At 33.6% G+C, this 10,226-nt stretch overlaps 1 protein-coding gene and 1 long non-coding RNA gene across 2 annotated transcripts; both read right to left on the bottom strand.

Annotated features, from left to right (window-relative positions):
* Positions 1 to 1,170: 1,170 nt before the first annotated feature.
* On the bottom strand, positions 1,171 to 7,152 carry nito (RNA-binding protein spenito). Its single transcript, XM_065514128.1, has 3 exons — positions 7,063 to 7,152; positions 6,025 to 6,670; positions 1,171 to 3,762 (listed from the first exon to the last, which is right to left on the bottom strand). The coding sequence occupies exons 2-3, from the start codon at positions 6,594 to 6,596 to the stop codon at positions 1,896 to 1,898; spliced, it is 2,439 nt and encodes an 812-aa protein (XP_065370200.1). The 5' UTR covers positions 6,597 to 6,670; positions 7,063 to 7,152; the 3' UTR covers positions 1,171 to 1,895.
* A 1,455-nt stretch (positions 7,153 to 8,607) lies between these two features.
* Positions 8,608 to 9,816, bottom strand: LOC135961950 (uncharacterized). The gene is made up of 3 exons (XR_010576620.1): positions 9,626 to 9,816; positions 9,034 to 9,521; positions 8,608 to 8,943 (listed from the first exon to the last, which is right to left on the bottom strand). It is a non-coding gene; the product is annotated as an uncharacterized LOC135961950 (long non-coding RNA).
* Between the last annotated feature and the right edge of the window lie 410 nt (positions 9,817 to 10,226).

Genomic DNA, 10,226 nt, shown 5'->3' with positions numbered 1-10,226 from the left:
AAAGTGTTGGGATATAATTTCACTGGTTTTTATTTGATTGGTTTTTTTTTCAATTGGCCACTTGTGCATTTCTTCAGCTGAATAACTTTTTTATTGGTGGGCAGGCATACCTTGTAGAAAACTCTGTAACATTTGTAAAACCCTTTTCAATTTTATATAATTTTCAAACAAATGCTACAACTAGTTCTCTTAGGATGTGCAAACAGAAATAAGATTGAATCAAGGCAAACAAAAGAACTATGAAAACACTACTTAAAATTGAATCTGTCCACAGATGATTGTCACTGCCACAAAATCACTTTGGAACTTTTGAAATAGAATAACTTCCAATTAGCAAGTACTGAATTGAATTCAACTGAACTGTCAAGTAGACTTAAAATTTAATCTGTCCACAGATGATTCGTCACTGCCACAAAATCACTTTGGAACTTTTAAAGTAGATCAAGTACTGAATTAAACTAAACAAACTGTCAAGTAGGACAGTAAGTAGTAGAACGTATTATATAAGTAAAAATCACTTGTCAAAAATAAGGAACTATCATCATCATTGTTGTCCTTCACTTCACTTTTGGATAGAGTTTTCCATTGAAACATATTTTTGTTTTAACCATTACAGACTATTATACACAAGGACTGACTGGCACGCATACAATTTTGTGTACTTTAAGAAAGTTGTTAGATTCAAACAAACACAGCACATTGTGATCACTTTAGAAACAATATAATATGTTGTTTTATTATTAGTATTGATAGAAGTTTCGAGTTTGAGAGTTTTAGTTTTTTGAAAATAACACAAAGAGAGTTTAGGTTTGATAAGCATCCGGCTCGAACTTTTAATTAATTAATTAATATTGCAGACCACACGACCACTCTCTACAACACAGTAACATCACCTAGACCATCATCGTACACCATTTGTACTAAAAGTACATCCGTTAAGTTAAGCCATTGATATTAAAAACACTTTCTTGCGAACATTGAAATGAGAAATTTCCCATTTGAAAAAATCATAAACAATTTCTCTCACAAAAATGAAAACAACACAAAAAATAAATAAATATTTGGGAAAAATGCACAGTTTTAGAAGCACCACCATTTGTTTGTCTCGATGTCTTAGTTTTACCACTTTTTTTTGCCACTAAACTAATGAAAACATTTTATGGAAAAGTATTTAGGATCAATTATATAGTTAATTAATTATATTTATACATTTACGCTTTTTTTTTCGTTTTTTTTTTTTTAATTTATATAAAATTGTATTCATACACTTTGCTTTTGGGAACTGCACAATTGTTTTTGTTATTCATCTTTTTATATTTTGATGAAAATCAAGTACATACGAGTATATAACTATTTATTTTCTTTTGATTTTACAATTGGCACTAATTATATATTGTATGTAGCTATGCGTTAATATAGTAAATGTAATTACTCTGATTCCATACAAGTCATATGGATTAGCAAGTTTTAGCCAGATCATTAAGTTGTAAGTTGTATATTATATTATAAATATTTTGGCTAATTGTGATAAAATCCTTTTGAATATGACAAGTATGGGAACACAGTTGTTATGGGTCTGTCTTTTGTTTTGTAAGAACAAAATAGTGTTCATTATTCTTATTTATATTAGTTAAATATTAAGTAAACTTTTGAATATTAAATTGTAACTGAATGACGACGCTTCGTTTCGGCAAATAAAGCTCTACAAATGTATGATTATATTTGTATATATATGTATGTAAGTAAGTATGTATGTAGTATGTTCCTATATCTTGTATTTGATCATAAAACTTTCAATATTATGATTTCGTCTTCATATTGGTTTGTTGTTTTGTTTGAAGTTGATGATGAATTTGTTGTAGTTTAAATTAATTAAAATGTTAAAATATATTCACTTAAGCCGTTCCGCCCCTGACCACGACCACTACCAAATGATCCTCTTTGAATGCTTCTTCAGTTACTGTTGAACACGTCCGCTTCAAAAGATCAGCTGAAAAATCGCAAGGGGGGAATGCGTACAATACACCCGTAGCTTCTGTTTCCTTGTTCAATAGAGAAATAACACCAGCAGCTTCCTTCTGTTTAAGATAAGAGACTAGGTTACGAAGAGGCCTAGTCTGTACCGAACTGTCGTCGGAGGTGTTAGCAACTGATGTTGAGCCGGCCAAACCCAGAAAAATGGCATGTGAAGACGATGAACTAATACGTTTCTGGACATCTTCCAATTTAGGGGGATCCAAGCGCAGACGTTGCGTAATACGTAAGTTATGCTTGCCATCTTCGTCACGCATAAGGGATTCGACAATGTCAGTGTCACCATCCGTAAGGTGAAATTTGGCTGGGAATAAAGAGCTCTTAAGTATGAGGGCACCTTGCCATATAACGGTGCATTTCCGGGCGACATCTGGCAGTGTACGCGCTGAAGCTAATGAGCCGCCATTGCGATGCTGCGATGAATCTGAATCAGAACCTGGTGAATGGGTTCTTTTGTGTGGTGAACGCGACCGAGAACGATCCGATCTTAGTTCTCTTGAACCAGAACGTCCTCTATCGAAACCGGGCTCGCCAGGAGGACGGCGCCATTCATCTTCAACACCGGCCGGTGGTGGCACAGGCGCGTTTGAAGAAGAGTGTGCACTTGGGTGTGCTGGTCTATGGACATCATTGTGGTAATGATATGAGCCACGACCACGTCCCCGATATCCTCCACGGCCACGATATGAACCACGAGGTGGATATGGGGCATATCCTCCACGTGGTGCATAATGATGGTGAGGAGGATGGTGATGATGAGGTTCTTCGTAGTGATAATCATATTCGGGGCGTCTGTATTCAGAGGATGGAACGGCAGTTCCAGCTGTTTCTTCATATGGTGTTTTCGGCTTGAAAGGAGCTGCTGTTGGTGTCACTCCTGGCAATTCCGAAAAATCGGTACGCAGACGCCTTTCTGGTCCGCCCAAGGGAAAACCTCTCATTTCCTTAACAGCTGCCGTTGCTGCTTCAATAGTCTCGTATTGAATGTACGCACAAGTGTCCCCCTTTTGATACTCAATTTTCTTTATAGCTCCAAACCGATCAAATTCTCGCTCCAACTGCGTTACCGATGTCCATGCACCCAAACCACCAATCCAAATTCGGGTTGCAGGCGTCACCTTGCCGTAACCAATTTTACATTGGAATTTACCAATGTATTGCCCAGATAGTTCGCATTTTGCCCGATGAGCCATATCCAGGTTCTGATACCTCACGAAAGCAAAGGCATTTCCTGTACCAGGTGGTGGCCTTTTGATATCAATGTCATCCACAATTCCATATTTGCTGAATATACGTCGAAGTTCATCGTCCGCAATTGTCACCTCCAAATTTCCGGCGAACAGCGTGCGTGTAGATAGAGGATCATCTTCAGGTTGAACATGATGCAAATAATTGGGAAATTTATCCTTTTTGTTTTCTGGTTTTTCATACGGCACATGAGGCCTCGGGCCCATATGACGTGGTGGGCCACCATAGTGTGGTGGTGGTGGTCCATGTAAATGTGGTGGACCACGGTGCATTGGAGGACCTCTTGGTGGCATCGGGTACTCATGATGAATGGGGCGATATTCGCGCGTATGAGGATGTGGAGGTATATGGGGAGGCCCATAACGATCGTATGCATCCAAAGGTGGACGGCGATGTTCCGGAGGTCCCGGAGGCGGTCCGGGTACCCTAGTGTAATGATAACGATCATATTCCGGTGGAGACATTGAACGTCCACGAGGCCTATAAACGAAAAGTATAAAATAAAGATAACATGTTGGTCTAATCATTTGTTTATGTAAAAAATAATGTCTGCATTTGAATGTCCTCCAAGACCAATATATCTAACATTATTTTATTAACCGTAGAACTCAAAGCAAGTCTTTCCAAATGCAACAAATCCTAATTTTAAATGAGTGTTCGGAAGTTTAAAGAGCTATTCGTGGTATCTCGATCTGTATACAGTATCAACAATATACAAAGTCCATATAAAAATCAAGTCTTCTGTAAGAGAGTGAAACGTTCCAGCTTACGCAAATTTCCGTGAACGTTTCTTACAGAGGACATTCTGTTTTTTATTTTTTTTTTTTTGTTTGTTATAATCATAGCTTTTATATTCTAGCTTACAATAGAGCATACATACACATCTGCTCAAAATAATAGATACACCTAATTGGAAAAAATTTAAATGGCGGTAACATTGAAAATTTCCTCGCAAGCGTTAAGAATACATCATATTATTAAAATTTCTATCTGGCAATGTCATGTCAGTCAAAAATCTGGCAACTATTCGCTTTCATGTTGATTTTTAAAAACGAATTTATTTGAATTACAAAAAATTATTTGCTCATAAAAATAGATACACATCAGTAATTTGTAATTTGTTTATATACAATTTTTTTTTGTGCAATTTTTTGTTCCTATTTACGTGAAACAGTAAGTATAATTTAAATTTTAGCAACAATTTTATAAAAAATAGGACTCTTTTGAAGAAAATGGGACGAAATCATCATTGTACCGAAGATGAGAAAAAAATTGTTCAAACGATGAGAAATCAAGGAAAATCATTACGGGAAATAGCAAAGAGCATAGGAAGATCTTTACATTTTGTCCAAAATGCTTTATCTAAAAAACAAAAAAGAGAAACTCGCGGTAGACCAAAGAAAACCAGTCCAGAAACAGATAGGCGGATCGTCCTTATGGTTAAAAAAGACCCTTTCATATCTGCGAAAGCTATTTCTGCGGAGCTATGTAACGAAATCAGTCCACAAACAGTTCGTCGTCGTCTTTTACAAGCTAAATTGCCGGGAAGAATTGCCAGAAAAGTGCCACTAATGCGCCAAAAAAATATCAAGACAAGATTAGAATTTGCTAAAGAGCACTTACAATGGTCCGGGTGTGAAGGCGAAAAAAAATGGAGAAATATTTTATGGAGCGACGAAACAAAAATAAATTTGTTTGGAAACGACTGCCAAAGAAATGTACGCCGACCAAAAGGAAAAGAATTCCACGTTAAATTTACAAAAAAGACGGTAAAACATGGCGGGGGAAACATAATGGTTTGGGGTTGCTTTTCATGGAATGGTGTTGGTCCGATATTCCGAATAGAAGATACCATGAATGCTAGTGGGTATAGAGACATATTGGAAAAAGTAATGCTTCCATATGCATCGGAAAATATGCCATTAATATGGACATTCCAGCAGGACAACGACCCAAAACATAGTTCAAGATTAGTTAAAAACTGGTTCTTGGAGAATAACGTACCTGTTTTAAGCTGGCCCAGCCAATCCCCTGATTTAAACCCAATAGAAAACTTGTGGAGTGAATTAAAGATAAGGCTTTCGAAGGAAGTTTTCAAAAATAAAGACGATTTATGGGAGAAAACGCAAAAAATATGGTACGAGATTCCATTGGAGAAGTGTCAGAACTTGATATCCAGTATGCCCAGAAGAGTGGAGAAAGTTTTACAAAGCAAAGGTGGATATACTGGATACTAGCTTTACTTTAATAATAAACTAATTTTTTTAAGATAAAATTTATTAGCTTTTGTTTAATAAGAATTTTTAAAAATGTATCTATTATTATGAGCACCAAATTTTTCGAAATTTAAGAAATTTAATTTACTTTATAATATTTATTATTAATTATGAAATATTTTGTTTTTGTTTTTTACTCTCCTTTTAACTATAAATAAAAATCGACTGAATTTTTTTTATAATTTTACAATATACCATTATTTTTTTTCGTTTTTAAAAAATAAATTTTGGTGTATCTATTATTTTGAGCAGATGTGTATATTGCTGCCATTTTTAAAGTGCAAAAAATTCTATTTCAGAGATTCGAAACATGTAAAAGAAATTGATAGAACTGCAAGAAATATTTCATTCCCATACTCTAAATTTTAATACAATTTATTTTTCGGATGAATTCTAATTAAAACCTAGGTATAAATCTTTTTAGTAATGGAACGGACCAAGTACATAATTATACAGCATTGCTTACCTGTGTTCAGTGCGTCCAGATGATTCATATACTGGCTCGACTAATGCAACCTTATCATAGAGAACAATGCGAGGTTTGTGATGTTTCGCTTCTCGAGCATCTTCAGCAGTTCGAAAACATACATAAGCCACTCTCTCATCCAAATCATGCGAAATGCGAATACTAAAATCCCCAAACTTTTTATATTCACGATACAATGTCTCCTTTATAAATTCATCCGATGCCTTTGGGTGTAAAGCACTCACACACAGAACTTTGTATGATGGTCTTTCTGCTGACGGTGGGACCCCACGAATGTATTCTTCTCGGTGGGGAGGAGAGGCGCCACCGTAACGACCCCGAGGACTGGGAGAACGTCCAACCCTTCGTCTTAATCTATCAGGAGAGATGCGTTCGGGAGAATCCCCCGGCACACCACTTCCATTATCGTATGCACCACGGCCCATAGCTAATGATCGCGAACGTGAAGAATGACTAGCTCTATTTGGAGAATCACGAGAAGCACTACGTTTCATATTATGGATTTTAACTGTAATACGATCAAGTTCAGCAGCTTCACGAATTATGCTCATGAGCAGCTTACTGACACCTTCTCCAAATCTATTTTATTCGCAATATATTTGCAATTCAATATGTGTATGTATAACTGGAAAAAAAAAACATGGTTGATCATTTAGAAATTCTGTATGTATACCACATGTCATAATGAACAAAAAAATGCGTCGCTTTGCGGCACCAATTAATTTTTTTTTATTAAATAGTTACAAAGTTACAACAAAGTTACAAAGTACAACAATTTTAAGTGAGTGTGAAAGTTTAAAAATTTTACAGAATCCGATTTAATAAAATAAGCCATATATGATTTATCAAATTTAATTTTTTTATATCTACTATGTAACACAAAATAGCGCAACCAATTTTAATAAGTTTAAATATAACATGTCCACTGCTCGATTTAAATATCAGAGAAACTTATTTTTATATACTCTTTTTATTACTTTTCCAATAAAATAATTATTTTATTAAAAATTTACCTACTTTTGTAAGTATCCGAAAAAACTGTATCCATACGAAGCGAAGCCGACTAGAAAATTATTGTTGTAAAAATGAGAACTATATAAATACCAGTTTCTTATGCGGGTAATTGGTTACTTACCAGGTTTGGCCAAAAACCAAAACACGTATACAAAATTGATAAAATTTCACGAAACTGTGGCAACCTTAACAAAATTTGGTAATTTGTTGTAATTAGTGATGGTAACTACTTCATAAAATGTATTTATTAGGGCACTGCTATACGTTCAATACTGCATCGCGGTCAATATATATTTAACGTGTAGCAGTGCCAGTCATGGCATATTTAACCAGTACCCCGTTTCTGTAACTTGTGAGAAGTTTTCGCATCGAAAAAAATTTTAAAATTCTTGTAGTCATTCAGTTTTTAACAGGATGACTAGGTAATGTTTAAACTGAATACAAAAGTACAGACACAGTTAACGATTTACTAATACTCGCCCTGTGTTTAGCAAGAAGTTTATAAATGTTTCGAATGAAAAGTTTCTCACATACAATACAGAAACGTCAGCTAACTGTTTTTTGCTCTATTCATGTTTTACTTTCTGAAATGTCAAAAACTTGTTTACAAAAATTTTTAAACTTGTTATAAGAGTAAAAAGTATATTTAATATATAAAAATGTGAATTTTTGTACCCGCTTTATGTGCGTAAAATATTTGAAAGTGCTAAAATAAACTATTTCATTTTTAAAATTTTGTTTTTGTGAATTTTTTTGACAGTTTAGAAGGTAAAAATGACTGTTGTTCTTGTATTAATGTAGTTACGCTGCCACCTGGTTAATACATCTTGGTGTCCTTAGTGTGCCTTTTTTCTAACCCTAGTTCTCTATTATTGCCGCAATTGTCAAATTTGATTGCGTCCACAAAATTTGTGATGTGTAGACCTTAATTCCCATATGTAGCAATCCATTTCACAATGATTGGCATAAATCAAGATCGTCGAAACAGCTGCATTTTAATAATTTTTTTTGGTGTTGATAGCTCTCATAATTATAATCACAAAAACATTAAAATTTTTACCTGCTCTCTTACACCGTGTCTAAAACAGACATAAAATTCTGTTAAAACATGATGTTATAAAAGAGTTGTTAAAACACATGGGTTAACAACCGTGTTAAAATTGAAAAAAACGCTAACATGATATCATATTATATTATAATATGATGATATCATATTATCATCATATTAGTGTTAATGTTTAGGAGTTATAGATTTTAAGTCAATCAAAAAAATTCCGCGGGAGTTTAAAAATATTTTTCAACCCGATTTATTTTTCACCAAAAAAACAAAAAAAAATTTAAAATTTACAAAAAAAAAATTTTAAAATTTAAAAAAAAAAAAAATTTTTAAATTTTCCAAAAAATAAAAAAAACTTTGGAAAAAAATAAATTTTGTTTACCTAAAAATATTTAAAATTTTTATTTTGGAGTATAATTTTGAAGGGTATATAAGCTCTCTTGTTTTTATACATACATACTTTTTAAGTAATGAATGTAACAGGATAACAATTTCGGGCATAACCTTTATTAAATACATTAAATTATATTAATTAACATACTTTATAAAAAAAACTTTATTTATTTTTTCCGACTGCATACCAATGTAGCAATTATAGTGTGGTCGCGATGATATTGTTATTTCCACTTTTTTCACCAGATCTGTCAAATTCTTGAAATATTCTTGCAAATCAGGACCTTTAACGAATAGTCTATTTAGGCTGAAACTCCCATTCAAATTATAATCCATTGGCTTTTCGTAGTGAGTAGTTTTAATGGAATATTCTGTACATATGCTCTAGAAACAGAAACAATGGAGCTTACAGACCATTGTAATACATTTTGATGCTACAATCAAAGACCGCAAAAATAAAATATTCATATTAATATTAAACTTTACGATGGCGTCCGAAAAACAGGGTTGCTTTATGAACTTACCTTAATAGTGAGCTTGAGCCAACATCTTCCAATTGCGTAAAATACGTTTCACAAACAACTGCTTAGAATATTGTATGAGACTTTAGTTGTCTCCAGTATAAGGGCAATGAATTACTGAGCTTCCGAGTTGCTCGATAGGAAATAGTTTAAAAATAAATCAAGTTTGTGGGTTGGTACTTCTTTATATTGCAAACATTTATGCTGCAAAGCAATAGCTAAGCGAACCGCCAGCACGTGTTGACAGGTATAGGGTCCAGTGCAAGGAGTCGTTTTGTTAAGAACTTTTTCCTTGAAATATTCACATGTACAATAATTTAATTGCACACACAAACGCAGTAAACGGAAAGATGGCGGGGTCCCAGAAATTTCTGCTAGTTGTATTGTTTTGGGATTGTTGGTATAAATGACAATGCTTCGATTATCAAGTTTATGCAATGCAGCCGGTACCAGACGTCTGCCCAATAGATTGTGTAAATCCAAAAGATTTTCTATTTGATTATTATAAAATAAATATGTAATTGTCTTACTAAAATCCACAGTATATTTATATTATAGTAGATATACTTTGTACATATCTAAGTACATAAATTACTTGTATTTTCTTGGTCTCCCGGCGTGGAACTAGAAATTCTTGCGAATACTTCTTCTAAAAGGGTGGGAAGTAGAACTGGATATTGTAGCGATCTCTGCATAGCTTTAACCTCTTCGTTACGTATGGTATATAAATATATTAAAAACTTTTAAACGCTTCCAAAATAGTAGTAAACATTTTTACAAGACGAATTTATAGAAGCTGGCCTTAGAAGAACAGCTGATTATTTTTTTCTTCAATTGTTTAGATCAGTGGTGGCCAGCGTTGTCACTCATAAAATATTTTTCCTACCAAATTTCTAATTAAAAACTACCAAAGCCTACCAAAACCTACCAAATTTAAAATATTTGAGTAATGCTATATGAATTCGTTTCAAAATTAATAGTTAACTTAAAATTATATTATTGCTGCTATAAAATTATCCAGAGGCAGAATGATATTGAAGCAGAGTTTAACACATATTATTAGAAAATAAAAGTTTTGAGAGCCCTTTGACATTTTTTGAACTCAACACTACTAAATAAATACATATTTACCTGACTAAACTAAATATTTTAGAAAATGCTATCTTCATATTTTGCAAATATGTAGTTTTATTATT

This window comes from Calliphora vicina, chromosome 5 (assembly GCF_958450345.1).
Source record: "Calliphora vicina chromosome 5, idCalVici1.1, whole genome shotgun sequence".
NCBI lineage: Eukaryota > Metazoa > Arthropoda > Insecta > Diptera > Calliphoridae > Calliphora > Calliphora vicina.
The sequence above is the reverse complement of the archived record's forward strand: the minus strand, read 5'-3'. Positions and strand labels throughout refer to the sequence as shown.

Excerpts from the sequence above, each read along its gene's own strand:
- nito (XM_065514128.1), bottom strand. The coding sequence starts at position 6,596 with ATGAGCATAATTCGTGAAGCTGCTGAACTTGATCGTATTACAGTTAAA. Across the intron at positions 3,763-6,024 it reads TCTGGACGCACTGAACACAG|GCCTCGTGGACGTTCAATGT; the intron begins GTAAGCAATGCT and ends TTTCGTTTATAG.